This window comes from Gymnoscopelus braueri (genome assembly GCF_963280865.1).
Source record: "Gymnoscopelus braueri genome assembly, chromosome: 20".
Taxonomy (NCBI): domain Eukaryota; kingdom Metazoa; phylum Chordata; class Actinopteri; order Myctophiformes; family Myctophidae; genus Gymnoscopelus; species Gymnoscopelus braueri.
In genome coordinates, this window is record NC_137622.1 from 22763911 (window position 1) to 22789139 (window position 25229).

The 25229-nt window shown below is 43.2% G+C and overlaps 1 protein-coding gene across 7 annotated transcripts; it reads left to right on the forward strand.

Annotated features, from left to right (window-relative positions):
• Positions 1-183: 183 nt before the first annotated feature.
• On the forward strand, positions 184-23429 carry LOC308076578 (catenin delta-1-like). Of its 7 annotated transcripts, XM_080416963.1 has the most exons (23): positions 184-333; positions 1964-2044; positions 6751-6905; positions 8036-8202; positions 11159-11227; positions 11390-11509; positions 11720-11985; positions 12368-12655; positions 12971-13211; positions 13873-14095; positions 15012-15204; positions 15871-15988; positions 16099-16255; positions 16486-16503; positions 16890-16958; positions 17447-17574; positions 17810-17960; positions 18756-18948; positions 19082-19284; positions 20133-20174; positions 20315-20382; positions 20592-20695; positions 21476-23429. In XM_080416963.1, exons 4-22 carry the CDS (start codon positions 8041-8043, stop codon positions 20649-20651), a joined length of 2769 nt encoding a protein of 922 aa, XP_080273089.1. In that variant the 5' UTR covers positions 184-333; positions 1964-2044; positions 6751-6905; positions 8036-8040; the 3' UTR covers positions 20652-20695; positions 21476-23429. The 7 variants fall into 7 exon arrangements, with proteins under 7 accessions (XP_080273089.1, XP_080273091.1, XP_080273090.1 ...); XM_080416965.1 differs by lacking the exon at positions 20592-20695; XM_080416964.1 differs by lacking the exon at positions 16486-16503.
• Positions 23430-25229: the final 1800 nt, after the last annotated feature.

Here is a 25229-nt window from a genome sequence, read left to right on the forward strand (position 1 = left end):
CAATATATATTTTAGATTCAAATAGCAGCTCTACAAGCATCGCGACGCGTTGTGAGCTTGTGGATTTTTCAAATAGCCGATGTAATACAGTTTAAAGTGCTCGTGTGTTTTTAGTCGCTGTTTTCGTAGATCCGGTTGCATGTTTCTCTCACACAACCTGGCAACACTGCCTCCCTTTGATAGAACCGTCGAGTCGATGATGATGCCTCGTTCCTAACGAGCTTGACCGAGAAACCCAGGACACCACAGTCAGGAGGGGAGAAAAGTGAGGAATAAGAACAATAAAACGGGGTTACCCAGGAAGGACCAGGGGGTAGACGACACACTAAATAGGTGAGTACATGATGAAACGAGACAAAGGGGGTTCGCGGACGGAGCGGGTTTGTAGTTTATAAGTGGCGCACTGCAGCGTTGGCAAGGAGTGGTCATCTCACCGAGACAGAGACCAGCAGCACGACTTTCCAAAAGGCTAACCATGTTAGCATCGATGCTAACGACGTTTTACTCACTCGTACGGTTGGCTTCTCTCGCATAATGCGTTCCCCGCCAAGCCTAGTTGGCTGTGTGTGAACCAGACGGACAACGCAACGCATTACAGACTCGGGAAAAGACTAGGTAAATAAATACTAGCCGTGGAGTTAAATGCACGCTAACCAGCTAGCCCCCTTCGGCTAGCCTGGCTCTGCTTTTGCCTTTGCCAGGCTGTGTCCCAGGGTTGCCATGTCTGCTTATTATAAGTGACTTTGGGCTTGTTTTTCTGTAAAGTCGCTTGTAAATATTGCTAGTTGCGGTTTGCGTTTTTTTAAAGCTTGTTTCTTAAGTGTAGTTGCTTATTTGGGCTTGTTTCCTAATGTTGTTAAAACCAGTGGTCTTTAAACATTTTCATGTCAAAGACCCTCAAATGAATATGTATTTGTCCCACAGACCCCCCCCCCTAAAAATATTTTGTGCCAGGGACCCCCATTCAAGATTTGGGTTTTGAAACTGTTACAAAATGACCCTTCCCCCTCTTAGAGATTATTATTATTTTGAAAATAGCTGATAGATCGGCTATTTTCAAATAGCGTAGCCTAGTCGCTTCTGTTGGGCTTGTTTTCATAGACCCGATTGCTTATTCCTCTCGCAGACTCTGGCAACAGTGGCAGTGCCTAAGCTAACGCTAGCCTGGCTGGCGGCAGTGTTTTCAGTATATGTGGGTTATTGTGATGCTACTGTAGCTAAACCACTTAAAATAGGTCACACCACGGCTGCTAAGCAACAAAGACCATTGCATTGATTTGGTCTCTAAACGGTGAGCAGTAACTTTAACATCACCACACAGTGTAAACAAACAATATGCTTCTCGTGTTAGTGTTGTTTTCACACATTTGTTTTTGTAGTCGTGGTCGCCTCTGTGTTTAACAACAAGCGAACTATACTCGTTGCTACCGTCTGCCCCGGATTACTGGCTTGCGTTACCTAATCAATATACAGTCTGTTTGATTTTGAGCTAGGTCAGGGAAATACTAGCCCTAGTGACAAACAGCGACAAAGTTTGAAAATGGTCGCAGGGGGGAGGCCTGTCCTCCACGTTCAGTGATGCACGCACTTCTTTTTTTGTCACTTAAAGTTTTATTCACTTTTTTTGGTACATGCATACAAACAGACCACATCAAAAAGAAGCCAACAAAAAAAAAGAAAAGAAAAACTAATGAGAACAAAGCAAAAACTTAAAAAGACATGTCACATCAATCATAGGCTCTCTCCTCTGTTTCAGATGTCCTTCCCACAGTCCTTGTCTCTGTTAGAGTTCTTGTGTATTATCCTTTTTGTCCATTTATCTCCCATTTCTGTTTCCTGAAGGTGATAGACGCACTTTAACAATGCACTTACTGTATAAGGCCGACCCTGATTGTTGTTTTCCTCATACACATTTCTATGTTGCCCTCTAATAAAAGTTATTGTTTACTTTTTTTATTTTTAGTTTCTTTGCTCTGGAGAGTCGCGTTGTATTCTAATCCAGAGAGAGGACAAGCCCATTCATTCAAGACTGCAGCTATTATAGGTAAGGGCTTGACGAGATGAATGTTGTCCAGACTAATCACCCTAAGGTTATGGGATACCATTGCAGTACTTTGCACATGTTTGGCAAACTGATAATACCTGTGTGTTGTGTAGTTTATTTAAGGGTGGTGGTCTGGATGAGGTTGTGTTATCTCACAGCAGGCTGTGTCTGTCACCTAGCGAACCCGTTCGGTGGGTCTTGTGTGAACTTGTTTCAGTTGGGAAAAGGCTGGGTGGGGACAACCAAACGTTGTGAATATAAACAAACAAACTGACTTTTACCTTGTAAAAGAGCATTTTAATACAGGCTTCAAGTCCTGTGTAGATCCGTACCTTTTTCACGTGGACCTAACTTTGTTGTGTGTTTATCTGCATATCAATCAGTAGGTCAGGAATCAGATGCTGTTTACCTGCAGGTGCTCCCAGTAATAACAGTGTAGTTGAGTGCAAACACACTTGTTTTGTATAGGTGGGTGTTTGATTGTTGATCCAAGCTATGGGCACCAGCTGAAATTGTTTGTGCTCTTCTAAGGTGTGTGTGTGTGTGTGTGTGTGTGTGTGTGTGTGCGTGTGTGCGTGTGTGCGTGTGTGCGTGTGTGCGTGCGTGCGTGCGTGCGTGCGTGCGCGCGCGCGCATAAATATGTGTTTGTTAGGAGGTAAGTGGATTAGTGGGTTAATGCCTCAATCTCATTACAAGCCACACTCTGGTTAAACTAGTGCCAATGGCATTACACTGACTTATGAACTAACAGCAGTGTCAATTACCTCTAAATGCATAAAGGATGTACATTGTGTGTGTGGGGTTTCCTGACAGCAGGTGCAGGCCCACATTCCATCAAGCAGTTTCATCATACATGCAACAAGAACTGTATTGTCTGTGACGTTATTATATATCTTCTGACAGAGTTGAGTGAGTCACGCTGACTGATTGGTGCAGAACCAGATGGTCACAGAACAAACTGACTCGTGGTGGTGTGTCAGGGCTGGATCAGATGTTTACATGTCATGGGCCCAGAGGCCCTCTACTTGACTTTTTGACCATGCCTCGTCATCACAATCACAACAGGAACAATTTAACAGCTGCATGTTCTTGTCATTCACTTTAATAGTTACTTCTCAAATATGCTCTTAGATACATGGATCTCAAATCCTTGTCACATGATGGACAATGGGAATCAGGGATGCAGAACAAGTGGTTCGATCCAGGAATGTTGTGCTTGTGTGAGCATTGTGTTCCTTTTAATAAAGGAGAACAAAACCCCTCTTTTAGCCATGGGGAATTTCAGGAGTCGTGTTCTCAGAAGCCAGAAAACAGAAGAAAAGAGTAATGGATTGAGAGGAGCATTGCTAAAGGGGAAGTGGTTTGTGGTGGTATGATTAGCACTCTGATGGTAGGGGATTTTCACCACGCAACCATTCGGTCAGTGGGGGAAGTTAACCATCGGCTATTTACCAGATCCTTTCGATCGGAGGTATCAGAGTATTTATCTGAGCCTGTGTACTGTGTAGTCTGTTGAGGAAAATGGTTCCTAGTAGGCTGAGGCAGCCCTCCTGTCTCTTTACTCTTCTCTGATAGAGAATCCATAACATCCTGTTACTCAGGAAGTGGCTGGACGGGGAAGGAACAAGAATGGGATGGTAGCCATGTTTTCATTGTTCAATGAAACTCACAGCTGACTTCCGAAAATGAGCAACTGCAAGAGAGGCAGTCGAGTGTAGGACAGCAGTTAGGCCCGAGGTCAAGTATCAGGAGCAGTAGCCTATACACACACACACACACACACACACACACACACACACACACAGACAAAAGCATGTACTCCCACGCAGAGTTTCAATCTGTCTATCTATCCATCTCCTTTCACACTTGCGCTCACTTGCACAAACTTCTCATTGTTCCTGATGCCTCCCAGACTGACAGCTGCAAATTCCCTCCACTGGCTGTGGTTAACACACACGCACGCACGCACGCTCACACACACATGCACAGAATCATTCCCAAGGCCACTGGCCAAGAAATAGCTCTCACTATTTGTTTATAATCCATCTTGAGAGTTTATAGTTAGCCCTGTGTCAATGACAGCCAAGCTCATTACTGAAATGAGATAGTGTTTGGAATGTCGATTGCACTTATTATTTTGTATGTCAGAGGAAGGACAAAGATAAAGAGACGTTGTTTGTATTTTGTTATGATAGATGAGAGCGAGAGAGATATTGTATAGTCTGCGTGTGTCTTAGCATTTGGGTCATTGTGACCAGTAGGTTTGCCTTGGGAGACACCCCCACAGAGTATTTTATACAGAATGCAGACTGATAATTGCGACCCATGAAGGACTTTTTCAGTGAATGAGTGGGTGGGCTGATGTGGTGAATTGGCCAGAGACAATGCGAGGAATGCGAGATCTGCTTTTATCTTTAATTCAACACTCCTTTCCTTATCTATTCCCTATCCTCTCCTCCAGCAAGACTCCAACCCTCCCCCTCCCCGCATCAATGTGTTTTTTAATTGCCTATCTGACCCCACTTTCTGTTTGTTTGCTTGTCAACCGCTCTCTCTATCCCTCTTGTTTCCCTTTCTTCCTCTATCTTGGTGAATAACAGTTGTCTCAGCTTTGACCATATAAGGGCATGTGTGTTACAGGACAGCAGATTGTGGTTTTCCTTAGGTTGGAGGTTGTGGTCCCTGGGGCTTCATAGCAGTTGCATATGTAGAGGGCGTTTGGTATGTGTGATGTCATCACCTTTCACTTGTCAGTCTGTGACTAGACTGGGATCAATTCACTTTTCAGGTTGGCGATCTGGTCTGGGTCTAGAGCGGATACAGAAAGGGTGCATACATGTATATGTGTGTGCAAATGACCAGATACAGTAGGCTAGACTGGATCAGACTTGTTAATTCGGAATAGAAACCAGGCCTTTACAGGTGATACGGAAATCCTGGTTAGGTGAGGTTAGTCTGTGACCCTCTTTCAGCCAAGCCCTGACCAACCGAGATCCTTGTGAAATGCTTTTACGTCACTCATTTTCTCATCAACCCCTCCCTCCCTCCCTCTTTTTCCCACAACATCACTATGAATGAATAATTTTCCCACAACATCACTATGAATGAATCATTTTTCCACAACATCACTATGAATGAATCATTTTTTTTAACTAAGTAACCAATTGCCTAAGTTCGGGAAGCAGCATGTCCCACATGACACCGTGTGTGTACGTATTAGTCATCATCAGACAGACACAAAGACAAGAGCAGACATGGCCTCTACAAGTTTCATTGTGGCCTTAAAGGGCCTAGTAGTGCAGGGCTTTCACAGGATGATGTCATTCACATACCTGTTTGTCTGCCTCTCTTGCTCCTCCATTTGCTCAACCCATTAGGTGAAACTGTGAGTCAGTTGCCTACCCCTCCCCCCCCCCCCCCCCAGCTCCTGATTTCAATACGCTTCTGTTCCACTTTGCTGCTGTATTGGTACCTGTTAATCTTAACTTTTGGACACACCTGTGCTACAACTATAAATGCAGGTCCTTGTTTGTTGCCTAAACCCCCATCCCCTATAGCGCCAAATGTCTTTCTTTTTTTCCTTCTTTCTTTATAAGCAGCCGTGTTTGCAAGTGCACATCAGCTGGAGAGTGAGCGACACGCTTAATTTATAGGCTACTTCATTGCATGACTGTCGCTTTCCAAAAATAACTTTTTAGCTTGAAAGTCAGCTATTTTAGGTGAGCAACACTGGTGTGCGACAAAGTATGAATTGGGCTTAAAGAAACAGAAACAACGGCTCAGTGAAATTCAGCGCCACTGGCACCCCTCCCCTGCCTTGTCCGACCGGTCATGCAAGTGTGTGTGTGGTGGTGCATGGGCACACTGCAACGTTTTATCAACTTTAACGCTGGCACCCCTGCCTGTTATGGGCATGTAACATTTTAAAACATGTGATGTCCAAACGATTTCAAATACATTTTTGTTTCTCAAATTTTTCAAAAACAGATGTACAAACTCACAAGACATTGTGAACTTATCTATTTTTCGCTATTCGCCCCTACAACAAAGTATATAGGGCTTAAGTGGTTAAATGCAGGACTGACACGGAGTCTGGCCTTCGCACAGCAGGTTTATCAGCAGATAAGATGAAGGAATTACATGATGTCTTGAATCTCTGCTTGTTTGGCTTTGATTTAACAATGTCTCTCTCAGTGCACAGTCTGCACATGTGGTTGAGAAAACAAAGAGTCATACAGACTAGATGAAGACTGATAGAAAGAAGGTATGAAGGAAGAAACAAGCGCGAAGATGTCAGCTGGAGGACAGCGGCTCAAAAAGAGTGGCTAGGAGAATAGGGGAGGTTGTGTTGTGTTAGAATAGAGATGGGTTAGTGGATAGGAGAGGACAGATGGCTCACAGGAGTTGTCTTTCTCGGTCTTCACCGCTCTGTTTCTCTCCGTGCTGACGGTGTGTTTTCTCTGGCCCAGATACCGCTGCAGCCTCCTGCAGCTAGCTACTGTACGCAGGCCAAATGTTGAGTAAATATAGGGCGTGTCTGGATGCTGGAGCTTCCGTGTGTCTTCATAGTGCAAACACAGCCCAGCTCACACGTTTGTATGGTATTCACACCATGTTGCTGTTTTTCGAACAGAAGTGTCTTCAGACTCCACAAAAATTCTCACTCTTTTCTATTTCTTTCCCCCCATCTGTCTGTCTCTCTGCAGTTCATTCCTCCCCATTCTGTTGACCCCGCCCCCCCTCTCCTCTTTTTTCTGTGTTTGGTGGTTTGGTGAACTTCTACCCATGAGCCGCTGCAACTAGAGCTCAACCCTTGGTGTGACCTCTGACCTCTTCTCCAAAGCCACGCCCACAGGTGAAGGTGTGTATCTGTCACTGCATGAATCAAGGATCACCTGTGCTGTAGTGCTGCACGATTCTTGCTCAAATGTGAATCACGATTTTCCTCCATAAGAATTGAGATCACGATTCTCACACGATTCTCACACAATTCTCTTGTAAATATAAAAATATTAAGCGCAAAAAAAAATCGTCTTAATTTAAAATCGAGATCGCATAGGTGTCTGAATCGAGATCACAATCTTTTTTCGATTAATCGTGCAGCACTACTGTGCAGTGTGTGTGTGTGTAATGGTGTTCTTCCTGTACACTCTGTGTGTGTGTGTGTGTGTGTGTGTGTATTATACCAGGCACATGTCCCTTCTAATGTATAACAGAAGTATCGATATGGTGTTTATTTAATTGGAACACAAGCCCTTTTTTGAGGAAAAAGTATGATCAAATCAAACGCGTACAACATGTTTGAGCTAGAATTCATCAATGAAGCTGCAGATCTGCACTCTGCTGTTGTTGAGAAAACACTTCAAGGAGACAGTTTTCAGACCCCATCCACAAGTCTGTTTAGCACTGTCGGCCACAAAAGAGCTGCCCAATAGACACGGTGGGATAAAGATGTCAAGTAATTATGTTTTATTGGTGAGATGACCGTTGGCGTAACCCTCCCTTCCTGTGAGAGCGCCAAATGGTGATTGCCGAGCATCAATCATCGACATCAATCTGTGAAATGTTCATCAAAGAAGATCTTCATCAGCAGATATGTCAGATAGAGTTAATATTCCTCCCCCAGTTAAGAGTATCGGACCACAGAAGTCCTGCATTGACCAAGCCCTACTTCCTGCTGTACTTTGTATAGTGCTCTGTGTGTATGGGTACTATGATGTCAGACGGTGCATTGTGTATGAGATTGTGTGCAAGTGTCTGTGTGATGTCAGACACTACATCATTGTGTATGTCAGTCTGTGTGCGAGTCTGTGAGAGAAAGTGATGTCAGATACTGTCATTGTTGTATACCGTATGTGTGCATGCCATGTACTGTACATGATGTCAGACACCCTCGTCTCCTAGCGCCGTCGCATATATGAGGCTCTGTGTGTGTGTGTGGTGTTGGTGTGTAACGCCGCACCCCCCTCTCCCCCTGGGGCTGTATTATAGTGTGTATGGAGCAGTGTGAGAGCGCTGCGGCTCTGCTGGAGTCGGTCAGGGAGCAGGAGGTCCAGTTTGAGCAGCTGACCAGGGCGCTCGAGGAGGAGAGGAGGAGAGTGGGCCTCCCGGCCACTAGCCCCGCCTCCGCCCTGGGCCACTCCCTCCCTCACACACAGGTAACGTCCCCCTCAATGCCTCGCCATCCCGCCAGCCGCTCCGGACGACCCGCATCTCAGCATCACCCAGCTAACGCTGTTAACCCCTTAACTGCCCCGTCCTTCAATCCCAAACAGTCGTATACTATCCAACATCTGACATACACATGCATTATCAATAACATCTGACATCCGTACTTGTGTATGCATTGTCAGCAACATCTGACGTATACACATGCATTGTCAACAACATCTGACATACACATGCAGTGCATTGTCAACTCAATTGTCACACAACCAACAGTCTCCATGCATCCTTCTCGACATCTAATCCAACTTCCAATGAGTTAGGTCATCTGCTCATTGCGCTATCCATCATTGATGCCCTCCGTCCATACGCTCCATCCCTCCATTCCTCCATCCATCCTCCTCTACCAGCGTTCGGTGTGTTTCTATGTATACAGTACATGTGTTTGTATGAGTCTGTGTGTGTGTGTGTGCGCACGCCTGTTGGTCCATCTGTCTTCAGTGTGTGTCTGTCAGCCTTCATCTGGTAACGGATCACCTTGTCTGTGTGTTTGTACATAGTTTTACAGCTTTTAACATGCAGATAATCATCAGCACGTACTTCCACATACCTTACTTGTCACTCACCGGATGTACCTGCACACACGCACGCGCACACACACACACACATACATACAAATGAAATGAAAACATACAAATACACATGCATGCACACACACACACATAAATAAGAGGCACACTCACACACAAAAAGCATGCACACATTACAGAGATATTCAAATGCCTACTGCTTGAGCTTACAAATATACACACAAAAAACATTCAACCACTATTATGCATGAGCTTATGCACACTTAACCTCAGAGTAGGTTACACATTTCAAATGCGGACAACGCGCACCCACTTTCCCTCACCACTTTCCCCCACACATGCCTTTCACCAGCCCCCTGTGATGGAATCTCAGTTATTTTCCTCTTTGTTGCAGCATGTTTTCTTGTGGAATGTGGTCACTTGTCGTGCGTGCAGTGCCCTGCCCTGCATTCACCCTGTGTCTTTACGTTAATGGCTTTTGTTATCAGAATGGTTGAATTAATTGATTTCCTTCTGCATGATGCTACTTCGTCATTACAATATTGCATGTTCCAATGTTAAATGAAGTCATGTTTTTGTCGTGGGGGGTGGGGACAGATTGTGATATTGTTTCTGTTGTACTATGTATGTGCCCTTGTATATATTTTTCACAGAGCTGAGCTCATGTCGAACATCGGCAGATGTTACTTTGTAGTTAAAGATCATCAGCTGATCTGTGTATAGGAGGTTTAAGACTCCCTGCCTGCTGTCTTGTTTTATAGCTGGGTTAATTGGTTGGACATGGTTGCCTGCCGCCTCCATGTCTAGTTTTGCAGGCTTCTCAAAAACAGTCTTGTGACTATCAGTAACTGGACGGTAGGCCAGACTCCCTCGGCTCAGGTGACTTCAGAGTATCAACACTGGAGCTTATCAGCGATGTTCTCTCGAAATGTGAAAGGACACAACGATTGTAATTTGTAGCGGTCAGGGATAGACATCCTGTTAATCTGACACATTTTACAGTTTAGTGCCTTGGCCAGTGCTTGGCATATCAGGGGCAAGTAACACCTGTTTTTGCCCGCAAAGCTCCTTGACCATAATGAGATTCTATATTTGGTCCTTATTCATGTTAATTGGACAAAAGGCCTATAAGAGTCATTTTCGAGATGAGTTGCATCTGATAACAAAAGCATGGAAAGAATTCATTCATTTTCTATTCTATCATTAGGCAGTGTCCTTTACAATTTGCTCATTTTTTTGGCCCTGGCCCAATGATTCACATTGCGTTTCATCCTAACATGAAAAATGTAAAGAGACTTCTGCATTTTAAGTCACTGCTATTAAAAGAATGGCACAGCTGTGTTTTTCTTGATTGATTGAATACTTAATTAGTCAGAAATGTAAACAGCACGTGGCACAGTAAGACATTAAGGCTAAAAGGATAACACAAAAAAGTCCTGGGGGCTTGTTTCCATTGTGGTCCTATGTATTAAATTCATCAACATAGCAAAAACAAATGCAAACACGTACAAAAGAGATGACAATTACATTGTGGTCTCCTGATGTGTTTTCAGGCCAATTTTGAAAGAAACCAGTGTTACACATCCTTTAACGGATGGTATCGGGGCATTCCGGTGGCAGAGTATAGTAGTTTGTAAATGTATTGCTGTTCTCATGAGAGCACAAAGGAAATAAGCCTGTTTTCCTGTAAAACAACAGTCCACAACCCCATTGTTAGGAACATAACTGCTTTAAATCTAAAGCAACTCCGCCCCCTTCTGGGTGTCATATGCATTGCAGTGAGTCTCTGTAGTCTAGTATAAGACCGCTATTATCGGCTTGATGGTGCTACTTTCCAGTGTCACCATCTTCCTAAACCAGTCCGTGAACTTAACTTAAATGGCTGCGGACGTGCTGGATTCTCAAATGTATTTCTAGCTTGATTTTTGTGTCTCAATGAGCTCTGTTCAACTGCAAATATCAAGTTGTTCATAACATAAAATCCAGTGATGGTGAATAATAGTCTCAAGAGAATTATGTGGAGTGTCAATGATTATCACTGACAGACCAGAGAGGGAGTGGCTAGTGAACAGGGATGAATGGCTGAATTCCAAAAAGTACTTACCCCTGTGTGACTCACTAGCCGTAAATATGCAGGGGTGGTTTGGTCAGTGCTGAATGTGCTTGAGCAGCAGTAATCCTATCTGAGGGGGGGTTTTAAGAGAGATAGACCGAGCTGCTTGCTGGAATTGTAGGCAACCTCCCCTTCGTTATATATATAAGCTTTAAGATGTGAACGTATGTATAGAAGTTATCTCTGTTAATGTTTTGGTTATTTTTTTACGACAGTACTTTTCTCTCTCTGTCTCTGCCCCATCAGAACGGGCGTCTAGGGGATGCGGACATAGAACGACTGAAATTAAGTGACGGTTACATAAACGGGACACAGGTGTGTGGATGTGTGTTTAATCTCAATCTCACATGATTTAGAATATAATCAAAGGAATTTCCAAAGCTTATGTACATTTTTGTATTTCTTTTATATTGTCAACTACGTAAGTGCCTTGCATGATTGAACATAGTCACTTTAGGTTGTGTGTATGTGTCACAGTACAGGATGGTTGACCCTGCCCACGGTGCTCTGGATGAGAGTTACACACCAGAGGACGACTCCCAGGAAGCGCATTCAGTTTTCTCTGATGAGGGAACCACAAGACGGCAAGACAATGGGGTAGGGAGATGAAGAAGTGCGCACACTTGACACACGGCGCACGCAAACACTGGTTTGAGAAATGAAGTTTCATGTTCTTTCTTGTGTCACATTACATTCAGTCTAAAAATACCTATTCTTTGTCTCTGTCTCTTGGTCTGCCTGTAGCTTTGTCTATTATTGTCTTTGTACCAAACCTAACCATCATAATATTTTTAACTTGTTTCCCAGATGATGAAACCTGTAGCCTCACGCACAGTTATGCCCCCTGACTCCATGTCCATTGACGGGGGCCTTATGGTCCCCGGCATGGGTGGCTACAGCGCCACGCTGGACCGTCCTTATCGGCAGGCCGGAGGAGGAGACTACCCCACAGCCACAGTCCCCAGGAACTACCACTATGCCCCTTCGGGGGGATATGATGACTACAGGCAAGGGCCCCCATCGGAGACCTATGCCAGCCTGAGCAGAGGCACACGAATGGACGACCGCTACAGGTAACGGACATGGATGGGGCTTACGTCTGGACGCACTGTCCTGACCAGGATTTAGTTTGCTTACACCTGTGATCCTTTTTTATGAGCGTCATGTCTTCACATTATTTATGCAGTAAGCTGTGTGAAATAATTAGGGATGCACCAAATGGGAAATTCTTGGCCGAAACCGAATGCCGAAAATAGAAAACCGAAAAGCCGAATATGATAAATATATATACATACATATAATGAATTATTTGTTTACCAATGTTGATCAGCTACCTGATTATGGCAAAATGCATGATTATGGCAAAATACATGATTATGGCAAAAACTTAAATAATCACTATTGTGGGTCCATAAAACATTGTTTATGTATTCATCCTTTCTTTCACTTCACCAGGCAGGTGGATGGCTACAGGACCCTGGACTCTGGCTACCGGGCCCCCAGTCGTCAGCAGATCGACCCCTATGCAGCACAGCCCCAGGTGGGCCGGGGGATGCGGGCCATGGGCTCGGCCATGGAGATGCGCTATGGTCATGGGCACTATGGCATGGAGGACGACCAGCGTAGCCTTGGCTATGATGACATTGACTATGGCATGGGGCCTCCGCCCATGCACCCCGGGGGCTACGGGACTATGCCCCGCCTCGGCCCTGGCCCTGGGGGAATGGACAGGCGCAGACTTCGGTATAACTGGCTCTAATGCTTTGTCATCATCATATAAACTTTGTTTTAATGCTACTCACTGAGTCATCATCTGTGGTATGCAGTAGATGATGAGCACTATAATAAAAGCAGGGGCAGATCAATGCTTGAACATTTATTAAAATATGTAAACTTGTAATTGCAGTCTGATTATATTGCTGGACTATATGAGTCAAATACCTGCCCTAGATCCTGCATTTCAGCTTGGGCTATGACATGCATGCATTCTACATAATCTAATCAAAGTTCATACTTGAATACAACAAATGTTGATGTTTGTTCATCCTCCATTTTAAGGAGCTGTGAAGACACTTTGGATGGTGACATGGGAGGAGTGGATCCTTACACATGGGGTGTTCCTATGACGATGGAAAGGGGAAGTATGGCATCATTGGACAGCACGCTAAGGAAGGGCCCTCCCACATCATGGAGACAGCCGGAGTTGCCGGAGGTGATCACCATGTTGAACTACCATCACCCCCCTGTCAAGGCCAACGCCGCTGCCTTCCTGCAGCATCTCACCTTCAAAAACGACAAGGTATAACACACACACACACTATGGCTGTCACTTTTTCCAAACATTTGTTTTTATCAAATTATAATTAAGTTGAATTGTTTTCCACCAATTGATCCCGAAAGACAGCCACAGCCTACAAGGTTGCTAGGAATAGTTCCACATTCTCAGTTATTCGCTCAATAAATAAGCTGCTTTGTAGGAGTCATTGAGCAAAATAAGGTACCCTGTGTACAGGCAGCCGGGTAGCTTAGCCGATTATGACTATGGAGCTAGGGGTAACTTAAATTCAAACATTTATTTATGCTGTGCATGAAATTGGTGACCCACCTGAAAATGTATTATCTGTTCAAAGAGCTGGAGAGACGCAGAGACCCCTGGTACTGAACAATCACTGACTATAGCAATATTGAGGTTTAACTTCTTAACAAAAGGTTTTGTTTTAGCCCAAAAATATCACTTGGAACACAATTTAAAGCCGCCTTCTGTGCTCCAATTTTGATATCCAGCAGATCATAATAGTTCAGAAGTTGTATTCTTCACCAGGTTCGTACAACTTTTCAATGAAAAGTGACATCCCTATAACAAACACGCACACAGAAGGTGTATTCAAATATAGGAGTGGGAGTGTGAGCTTGCAGATGGTTAAAGAAAGCCTGTTAAGCTGAAGTGTGTGGTTCTTCAGGTGAAGTCGGAGGTTCGTCGTCTGAAGGGTATCCCATCCTTGGTCTCCATGTTGGACCACCCCAAGAAGGAGGTCCACCACTCAGCCTGCGGAGCGCTGAAGAACATCTCCTATGGTCGAGACCAAGAGAACAAGATTGCCATCAAGAACTGTGACGGAGTGCCAGCCCTGGTCAGGTTACTGAGAAAAACCCGTGACCAGGACCTCACTGATACCATCACAGGTAATGCTGTTCACATTAGGCTTGGTCCAGTCTGTTGTATGATAGTTTTAATATGATTTAAAATGGCTAGCATTTTTTCTTTGCTTAGTTCAGGGATCTTCAACCTTTTCAGGCCAGGGACCCCCAAACTGATGGGTAGATGGAGCAGGGACCCCCTACCTCGTAGGGTAGGGGGGGCTACCACATATATTGTATATTTATGTATAAAATTGTGTTTTATATTGCCTGCTCCTACGCACCTGCCCCAGTAGGTGTGCAAAATAAAAATTCTCTACAAAATATGTATAAACATACCATGTTATTGTGCATTGTGCCTCCATTTATCTGTTTGCTATGGATTCATGTTATGTTTAAAGACAATTTGACATTTGGGGGAAATTAAGATTTTTTTAACAAACAATAACAAAAATATTGTTTAATCAAACAACAATTTCGCGGACCCCCTGCAGTACCTCTGCGGACCCCCTAGGGGTCGCGGACCCCCTGTTGAAGACCTCTGGCTTAGTTCATAACTGTACACATATAGCCTATACCACTCTTGCTTGTACCCACATAAATGTAATGCTTGATTTTTACTTGGTTGCGTGCCATGTAGCACACCGATTGCGTGCCATGTAGCACACCGATTATAGACAATCTACAAAATGTATACACCTATTAAGTCACTTAGATTGGAAGCAAGCATCAGTGTAAAGAAATTCAACTCGAGGCTTATGTTACTGGTTGTGTTCTTGCATGTTGAGCTAGAAATTTTCTGAATTCTTCCCTTGTTGACTCAGTCAGCAATTGAAGGCGCTATAACAAATTGACAGGCCTCAACTTATGTGAGCACAAAGAAGCAATGCAGATGTTGAGAACGTTATATATCTCATATTTACATTTTTGATAAACAAAAAATATTTTATCAACCTGTCAGGCACACTGTGGAACCTGTCCTCGCATGACTCGGTGAAGATGGAGATCGTGGACCATGCTCTGCACGCCCTGTCTGACGAGGTCATGGTGCCCCACTCTGGCTGGGAGCGAGGGAGTGACGGATTAGATGAGAGCTGTAAACCACGCCACCTGGAGTGGGAGACTGCCCTCACCAACACTGCTGGCTGCCTTAGGTACACAATGTTGGATGAAGGAACTCGATGAATTGATAAAGGACCAATAGTCCAAGCCTTCTATAACAGTGCCCATCAACCTTTTTAATTTCAAGGACGCCCAGTTTGTTATGCATTAGGCGACGGACTCCCTTTGGGTACTAATTTTATCTCTGTGAGACTCCAATTTACACTGTAAAGTCCTCAGTGTTTGTTTAACTCAAGAGTGTACAAATGGTCCATTTTCTTTTTGTACATTAAGTTACAGACCAGTCCAGTTGGTTCCTAACTGTGACCACCTGAAACCCCTCAAGGACCCCTGGGGGTCCTCGCCTGGACACCATTGAGAACCAGTTTTTCTGTCTGTCCCCTCAATCACACTTACATTACCGAACAGAGCCACCTCCAGCCATATATTAACACTATAGTCTGCTCAAATGCCCAAGTCAAACTTTTGGAGAGTTGTATCATAGTTGATAATCTCTGCATGCAATATATGTAGACTGTCACCACAAGTCTATATGCCCACATGCGGCTCGTTAGTTAACCGATGCATCCAGATTTTTTACAATGGGATTTGTTTGGCTTCATTAACAATCTGCGCACCCAGTAACTTATCAATTGCTAAATATTGGACAGGGAGGCCACAAGTTCAGTTTTTAAGTTTTCTCTCCCTCCCTCCAACAGGAATGTTAGTTCAGAACGGAGCGAGGCCAGGCGGAAGTTGAGGGAATGCACAGGATTGGTCGACTCGCTCATGTACATTGTCCAATCACAGATCAACCGCAAAGATGTGGATAACAAGGTAAATGCTCATTTGATACGTCTTAAGACGGCTTTTAACATTGTGAAACATGTTTCATGTGAGACTGATGGTACCTTTTTGTCTTCTGCCATGTTCATCCCTCCCCTCAGCTGGTCGAGAACAGCGTATGCCTGTTAAGAAATCTGTCCTATCAGGTTCATCGCGAGGTCCCGGGCTGTGACCGCTATGCTGAGACAACGCCCGTTAGCCAAGGCTCTGCCCCAGGCTCCAACAAGGGTGGCTGCTTCGGCTCCCGAAAGGGCAAAGGTTCGTCTTAATCTGTTAATTAGGGTTCAAAGGTCACTGGATTTTCGTTTTCTCCCCTCTGCTCAGAGGTTTGCTGGTGTGTTGAGGCTTGTTGGTGGCAGGAGCCCCTATTGCTGTATTTCATTCTCTACCACTCTTTCCTTTTCCTCTTCTCTGTCCTCCCTCCCTCCCTCCTCTTTCTGTCTACTTTTTGATCCCTCCCCAATTCTGTCTCTCCACTGTGTTTCTAGATGAGTGGTTTGGAAAAGGTAAGGGTCTCTGATTGGTGTTAATTTCACCTCGGTTTTTGCATCTTTTGCACGTTGCCCATTGATTGCTCACCATCTGGTATCACCAACTAGTCCACTAACATTGAATAACACCTCACTGTGCAAACGTGGATGTTCAAGCCTGTCTCATTCTCACCACATCACATCACACACATGGACTTAATCATTGTAAAACTGCATGGTCAAACACTCCCTGTTAGTGGCATGGTCCCATTTCACACAACCTAGACATACCATCTACCAAGCTTGAGGACAGAGGAGGTTGGAATGCACTCCCCAGCCAATGTTGTTTAACCTATACATAGTTTAGTTTTGTATCTATTATTCAGATTTTTCTTTCTTTCTTTACCTCTTTCCATGTACAGGAAAAAAGGATGGAGATGACGGGAGTGCAGACCAGGTTGACATTCCGAAAAGGACAACCCCTGCCAAAGGTATGTGTGGCTCACTTTGAATTTGAAGCCATCATTCACTACCATGTACACATCCTCTACTCTTACATCCAACCATTCAAATGGTTCCCTTCACTAAATGAAGACAACAGTTGTTTGTTTGGAGGGAAACCTAGGCACAGAATTTGTTTTATTTCTATTTCCATGAGGCGGAGATCTTGTTATTGGTTCTGTGTGTACGCAGCTAATCTTGGAAACTACTAGGCAATCGGCCAATGTATATGTGTGTGTGTGTGTGTTTTCCTTTTTTTATATGCATTGTCTACTATAATGACTGTGTGTGTGTGTATATATAGAGAGAGAGAGAGAGAGAGAGATCCAATATCTTGTATTGAGTTGGGACAGAGAGAGAGAGAGAGAGATATCTCCAATATCTTGTATTGAGTTGGGACATTCGTAGAGAAATACTCTCTCTGGGGCATTAAAACAAACCTTTGCTGAGACCAATATGTCTTTGTGTTCTGTGTCAGGCTATGAGCTGCTGTTCCAGCCAGAGGTGGTGCGTGTGTACACGTCCCTGCTCAGAGAGAGCCAGAACCCCTCGGTGCTGGAGGCTGCTGCTGGAGCCATCCAGAACCTGTGTGCTGGACGATGGACTGTAAGTGATTCACATTAAAACTCATCCAGCAGGGGACAGTAGAGCTCCCCATAGGAGAGCTATCAGTCTGACATCTGAAGGACCTCCAGTATTTACAGTTTCAGTAGAACAACAAAAGTGTGATTTGCGATTTAAGACAATCCAGCTTATGAAGTCACTGAAATTTAAGTCACTGAAATTGGACTTTAACAGGATATTAATCTTGATCCAACGTTTTTTTAATTTATTTCACCAGTATGGTCGTTATGTACGGGCCACAGTACGTCTGGAGAAAGGTCTGCCCATGATGGCTGAGCTGCTGGCCCATGGCAATGACCGTGTTGTCCGGGCCATGTCTGGAGCCCTGAGGAACCTGGCCATTGACAACCGCAACAAAGAACTGCTTGGTAAGCTTGTGAAACGCCTAACTGTCATGCGAGTAGAAGCGACCGGTGACTCTGTGTATTGGAGCAGGCACCCTCTTCAGGTCAAGAAGGGGGTGGGTACTTGGCAGCAAGAGGGAACACAGTACACATTGGGGGAGTTGGTGTCTCTTTTGTAGTAGCTGAAGAAATTGATGTGTTAAATGTAGGTCCTAATGAGTAACAATAACAATAGTAATGTTACTGTAACATCTTATACAAACATGGAATTCCACAACACATACCAGCAACACAAAATCATACATTTGCTCGAGCTAGGACTACCATTAGCATATACGCTTGCACACACTGCGTAATAGTTGGCTTATACATGATAGACACAATATAAACATTGTTAAATAAATGGACAACCTTATTATCCACTGTATGCATTATGTGACAATAACGACCAAACATTCTCAACTGAAAACACCAAACAGAACTGCCCTGGCTAGGTGGGTTTCTTCCACAAACTAGCAAATCCACAAGTTATGTATCTGTGTGTGTATCTGTTGCGCATGCTCGCAGACATAGACAACTGTGTCCTAAACTACGGTAGACAAATTGGCCAAAACAAAAGTGTTTTTAAGCGATAAAATAATTCGTAGCGATTTACAATACGGCTGTGTTAATGCATTAACTTTGATGGCAAGTATTTATGTTATTTCAAATGTTGTGAACAGAGCATCATCCAAGACAAACCCCTTGCACATGTGAGCGAACTCATCAACACGACAAACTGTTCTTGCTCATTATTTTGTCTTTGTTACCCATTTTTAGGCAAACATGCAGTTAGTCACCTAGTGGCCGACCTGCCTGGAGGTCAGGGCCAGTCTGGACGCGTTCTGTCCGAGGAGACGGTGGTGTCTGTACTGAGCACACTCACCGAGGTGCTGGGCAACAGTCTAGAGGCAGCAAAGACCCTGCGAGCCTCGCAAGGCATCGAGAGACTGGTGCTCATTAACAAGGACGGGTAAGTGTGTGTGATTGAGTAACATAATATCAAAGAAACTAATTTTGTATAAAAGTAGTATATATGTGTTTTTGTCTAAATTATCTAAATTCATACCCCAGTCTAACGTTGTGCACATCTGTATTTTCTCCAGTAAACGTTCGGAGCGCGAGGTGCGGGGAGCAGGCCAGGTGTTGCAGCTGGTTTGGGCCCACAAGGAACTACGTCGGCCTTTGGAGAAGGATGGCTGGAAGAAGACTGACTTCATGGTCCATCTGAACTCCGCCACCACTAACGGTCCCTCCAGCCGAGCCAATGGCAGCTATGAAGACAGCACGCTGCCACTACTGGATAGAGGTGTGTTTTCTTTTATCCCACGATTTTGTAACCCTTTTTCACCCGGTGCCAATTATCTAAGTGATCCTGGGCGCTACACTCCCCCCGCCAGCCTAGGGAGCCCAGAGCCGAGCTCATGCCTCCTTCAATGCATGAGAGCCAACTGACCACCTTGTCACCTGACAGGGGGGAGTTTCCCTGGTAGGACGTAGCGCGTGGAAGGAACACGTTATTCCGACCAGTTCCTTTCCCCTCCATCAGGCTGTCATGGGGGAGGCGGTATAGCGACCAGGATTACTACATGTTTTTGTGAGGGTATTAACTACCCTAGGAGACACGGGGAGAACATGCAAACTCCACACAGAGTAGGCCCTTTCGCCAACCCCACCTAGGGTATGGGCGCTGGATGGAGGTGCTTGTGCAGAAAGATTTTATGGAACTTCACAAAGCAAAGTAGAAGGATTTTTTAAACATTTAATAAAATTATGAATCATAAAAACACAGGATTCTTCAATTATAGAAGAAAGAAATTATGATTAATTGAAAACTGCCCCTTCAAACCATTAATCGAAACTAAAAAAATGTGTTTATGAAAGCAAGTTAAGTCAGACTAGTGCGTATGGCAGATTAGTGTGTAAGTGGTATTCTGTGATTAACAAATTTATTTTCACCCAAGACCCACGGTATAGTCCACTAATAGGCATGCATTGTGGACAGCCTCCTTATTCTAACCAAAACCAGCTGGTTGGTTTTAATGCGTTTCCTGGACAAACACATTATGTTGGTCTTAGTGGCAATATCAGATTGCATGTGTGTTCTTCAGTGGCAAGTAGTGTGTCTGACTGTTAATCAATATATTGTTTTTACAGGGGAGAAGAGGGACATGATTCCTTTAAATGACATGGGCCCTGGTGAGTGCATGCATGGTTTATGACCGTACCGCTATCATTTTTATTGTGGGAAAAATTGAAAGACATTAATTACCCAGTCCATGGATCCTATCATTGGATGACATCTACATTTCCCTATGCCTTATGTTTGTTTGTTTCAGAGGGCTACTCTACACTGGAGCAGAGGGAGAGGAGACACACTCTAGACGACACGACAGACACTTTACCAGTAAGCGAGTGCACACACTTGATTGCTCATTGAGCTGCACTAACTCTCTTCTCACACACTCTCTCTCTCCTGCACTTCTTTTAAAGAGGCTTTACTTTAAACTTTTCCAACAATAACCTTCAACCTCACAATTACTGACAAATTACTTATCCCACTCACAACCTCACAAACCTTTTCTCCTCTCTCTCTCTCTGGTTGTCTTCTCTCAGCGAGGGGTGTATGGGGGCAGGAAGGGCTCCTTGCCCCTTTTGGACTCCTACGATGGTTAGCCCTCCCCCATCCCCTCTACCCCCCCTCTGCATGTAACAGCATGGTACGTCCAACTGACCTCTTATCCTGCATGGAATCTCTATAGGGCGCTCATCCTCCGTCTTCTGTAGCTTCTGTAAAAAACCCTTATGTACCAAGTCAGTCGTGTCTTGTCGTTGTGCACTGATCTGAGATCTGCAGGGTACTGATAACTGAAGAACGCAATACTCTGACATGTGTACATGCTGGTATAGTGTTCCGCAAGGTGTTCCTTGGGAATTGTGGTAAATGCTACCATAGATGAACCAAACCTCAGTGTTTATTATAAACTTTAAACTATGACCCTGGATAATGACAATTGTTGTGTGCGCACCATACTTGTACCACAGAATAAGCGTTGGTGTTGTGCCCTTGTGTTGTGTACGTGTATACATGTATATACAGTATATCTCTAGATCGTTGCCGTCAGTCAGAAACCATGCATTTTATGCATGCATTTAATTATGCATACATAAATTAATCCCCTATTTTATACTTTGTCGTATGACAGTGTCGCAAGTTGTGACTTACAATGCGTTGCATATATTTTTTTTTAATGTTCTCCTATAATGACATTCCCAAAATAGGGAGTCTGTCTGTGGGTTTTAAAAATATTTACCAATGACCAAATAATAACCACATTTGATCCATTGAAACTGGTTCTTTTCCATTTCCAAAAAAAGGAACTGTTTTGGACATGCGAGGTTTCCGCCCGACAGCGACTATGTCTGTTCCCCTGTGGTTCTTGTGATCATGTTTGTTTGGATTGTTGTTGGTTATAAATGCTTCCTCCTTTCTCTTGCAGAAAAACTGATAGTGTGCATTACTCAGTGTGGGCCTTCCCTTCCCTACCACTGCTACTGAGGCAGAGGATAAGAAGAGACCAACTCGGTCTCTCTCTCTCCTTCTCAACCCCCCCTCTCCCTCCCCCTTCCATCACGAGACACAGTGGATATGAAGATGAGGGTCAGCATCCAAAGAAAGCGATTGTGTTGCAATCCAATTGTGATATACAGCACACACTTTTTACAATAGTCATTGTAGCATCAGAAATATATTCTCTGTTGTTTAAATTATATTCCTTTTCCTAAAGAGCAATCATCTTTGTTGACAATCATTTATTTTCCAGTCTTTATCATCCTATTAGTTGTTTTCTTATTTTTTTCGTCATCGACCACTTTTCAGTAACATTTTGCTGCCATCATCTGAATCCCAACAAGCGTGAGTTTGTAGCCTTTTGTGTAGGATATATACTGTATATAAAACGAGAACATGGGATTGACTACTTTTTTTTCCCCTTTTTTTTTTTTTTTTTTTTCTTTTACATTTTGTTTCCTTAATTTAAATCGTCCCTGTAGCGGGTGAAATGGGAGTTGGGGAGAGGCCGACAAACCAGTAGGAATGCGGCCGGCATTGTAGATTTGAGAATGTTTGTATAGGAGTTATTTTTCCATGTCTCAAGTCGTTTTCTCTGGTTTGGGGATGGGCAATGGATGTAGGCAAGCGAAGGCAGGTGTGCGTGTCTGTATATTTGTCATACAATAAACCTGCCAATGTGTGTGATTGAAATGGACCTCAATGTGACCGCGTGCGCGCATGTTGGAGTGTGTTTAAAAAGACCAGGCTCATAACGACACATTGTTAAAAATGACTTGTATTGAGTGCTTTTTTTTTATTTTGTTTTCTTACTCCTGTGACAAAGCATGTGTATTTTTGATTTATTTTCATTTTTTAGTTACAATTTACCAACTGCCTCTTTTGTTTATGCTCGATACCTTAATTTCAAACTGTTTTTTTTTCTCCCCAAATGAAAGGAAGGACAGTTTAGCTGCTGTTTTTTTTTTTTTACTCTTATGTGTGTTTGTGAATGTTTTTATTTAAAAACACTCCCATGAGTGGATGTGTACATTGACTGTGTGTTTTTAAGTACAAAATACATCAAATTGGAGACTTAAAAATGTGTGTGCCACTACCTTGGGAGATATACACTACTCAACCACTGAACATTGAAACATTCTGACTTCAAGAATAGAAACCATTCCTAACTCTACGACAGAACCACACTACACAACAGACGAAGGCAAACGGAGGTGCTTGGTGTTGAACACCACGGAAAGGACTGGTGAACCCTGTGAATTCTAATGTCACAGATTCTGGCTGACAATTTATGTAACCAACTGACAGATTTCCTGAAAAGTATTGGTGATTAATTAAACACTCGATACCCATGTTGTCGATTCTACATTGCAATGCCGCCTGTCAAAATTGCGATTGGTGTAAAAGGACACATGCAGGCTTATAAAGGTCTTATAAAGTCTTTATTTTTGCTCCGAGTCTGACTTTTGGACAGACTGAAGAGATCACGGGACATGACGTACAAGTCAAGGGGGAGGGAACAAGAAGCACATTTTGTTATATGAATCCTTTTTTTGTTTGGTATTTTGGCTTGTGACTGGTTTGTTTTACTTCTGTGAGGGTTGGTATATTTGGGTTCAGTGGGAGAGAGCATTATGCAATCTGTTCTACTTTATAAACCCAGTTATACCACTAATATGTTGTAATGGCATAAGAGACCAATCCTTTTTTTTTTTGCTTTTTTTTCCAGTTTTACACAAGTTTATCTGTAATGTTGCCTATCCATGTAAAGTTAAGATGTACCATTCATACCTGCCTTGGCTCTGAAAAGTTGCATTTTTGTCTGTAAAAGTATGTAACTGGCAATACTGTTTTTATAAATAAAGAGCTTTTCTTAGACAAGATTTGATGCAGTGGCTTGCATATGCTTACAGGCCCTGTGTGATTTGTGTGTATGGTGGACTGCTGGGTTAAATATCTTATCTAAGTACAGAGGGGATAAGTACTTTAAGTAGAACTACTACTTCTTTACTTAAGTACTTTATTTTCGGAGGATCTGTATTATGAGTACGTTTATTTGTGAATACAATTTGTAACTTTCTTAAAGATTTCCTTTTTTACTCCAATAAATATACACTTTCCCCTTAAAATACTTACATAGGCATTCTAAGCCAATGAAAAAAATCTTTTGAAAAGTAAATGCAGAGGTTGAATTCCAGGTATCTGCCAACGTATTCGGCAACGGTAAATACCTCAATAACTATAATGTGTACTAGTTATTAATGCTGTCACCATGTTCAGCGTGGTCAGTATGTTATTGCTTCTAAGGAAGATAGTTGGCCTCTTGGCAGTAGCCTGGCATGGCCTAACATCACTGTCCAGGGCAAATTTCTTGGCAGCACTATTATCCACTTTATGCTGCCAATCTTGAACAGTAGGTTGTCCAATCAAATTTCTTTCTGGATCCTGATCCTGACACAGCTCCTCATATAGGCCACGTCCATTTCCGCCTAATGAGATTTAACTCATTTTGCATTTTCTTCAAAACACTTTTTGCTCATGCGATGAACATGTATCAAGCCAATGTTTGATATTCCATACTGAGTGGCTATAATTACCTTCCAAAGTTTGCAGGAGGGGCCTATTTTTCAAAAAAAAAAAAGCTAAATGAACGCATCATTCAATCAACCCCAAATTTAGATCACATATTAAGAGGCCTCTACACAGTGCAGAGCCAAAGGTGCACCTCCAAAAGCGCTGCACTTTTGCCCATGGAGTGCCTGTAGTGGAGATGGTGGTACATCTGCTAGCGTACATACAGTGTTTACATTCTGTTATGTGGTGTTAAACTATTCTCAATAATAATACATATTTATATACTTTTCTAGGTAGTCAAAGTTGCATTACAGAAACAGAATAAAAACAACATTATTAGGGGGATTATGCCACAAATGCAGAAGTTTGGACTGGAGCCTACTGTATGTCGTAGACACACTATTTCCGCTGCGTACCAGTCTACCAGACCTGATGGAGATATGTTTAATAGAGCCATCCTTTCTTGTATTTGAACACTTTCATAAAGCTCAGAGAGAGAGAGGGAAAGAAAAGTCTGGCTTATTTTTATTAACAGTGTCATGGTATGTCATGGTCAAGTATCCCATGCCATGCCATGCCACCAAGTGTTTATGCAAAACTATGTTTAATACATTTTCATCAAACATTTAAAAGATAACTTTGTGCTAGATTTTATTACAACCGTATTTATTTAAAATATATACTGTTACAATTACATTACAATTGTTGGCCACCTCTCTCTGCTGTACATTCCTCACCCTGGGATGGCCAAGTAATCATAAACCATTCCAACTCCTTTTCTGGAGGGGTTCGAGGGGGAATGTGCCACGTGTGGTAGAGTCGGAGGGGTGTTACATGGCTGAAAAGCTATTTTAAGTATGTTTTGGATTGGAATGTTATTTTAAAATAATAGACAAATGCTGATCTAATATATACTGCTCAAAGAAATGTAGGGAACACTTTGATCCCTTAATTATTTTGAGTTTTCATGAACTGTGTACATACTGTTAACAAAACCTGCTCAAAAGAATCAAGGGATCAAAGTGTTCCCTTAATTATTTTGAGCAGTGTAGTTTGTTGTTATCCACGTGAATGATGTGTGTGAGATAACTGGTTGATTGATATTCTCA

Excerpts from the sequence above, each read along its gene's own strand:
- LOC308076578 (XM_080416963.1), top strand. The coding sequence starts at position 8,041 with ATGGAGCAGTGTGAGAGCGCTGCGGCTCTGCTGGAGTCGGTCAGGGAG. Across the intron at positions 11,986-12,367 it reads CGAATGGACGACCGCTACAG|GCAGGTGGATGGCTACAGGA; the intron begins GTAACGGACATG and ends TCACTTCACCAG. Across the intron at positions 20,383-20,591 it reads ACACGACAGACACTTTACCA|CGAGGGGTGTATGGGGGCAG; the intron begins GTAAGCGAGTGC and ends GTCTTCTCTCAG.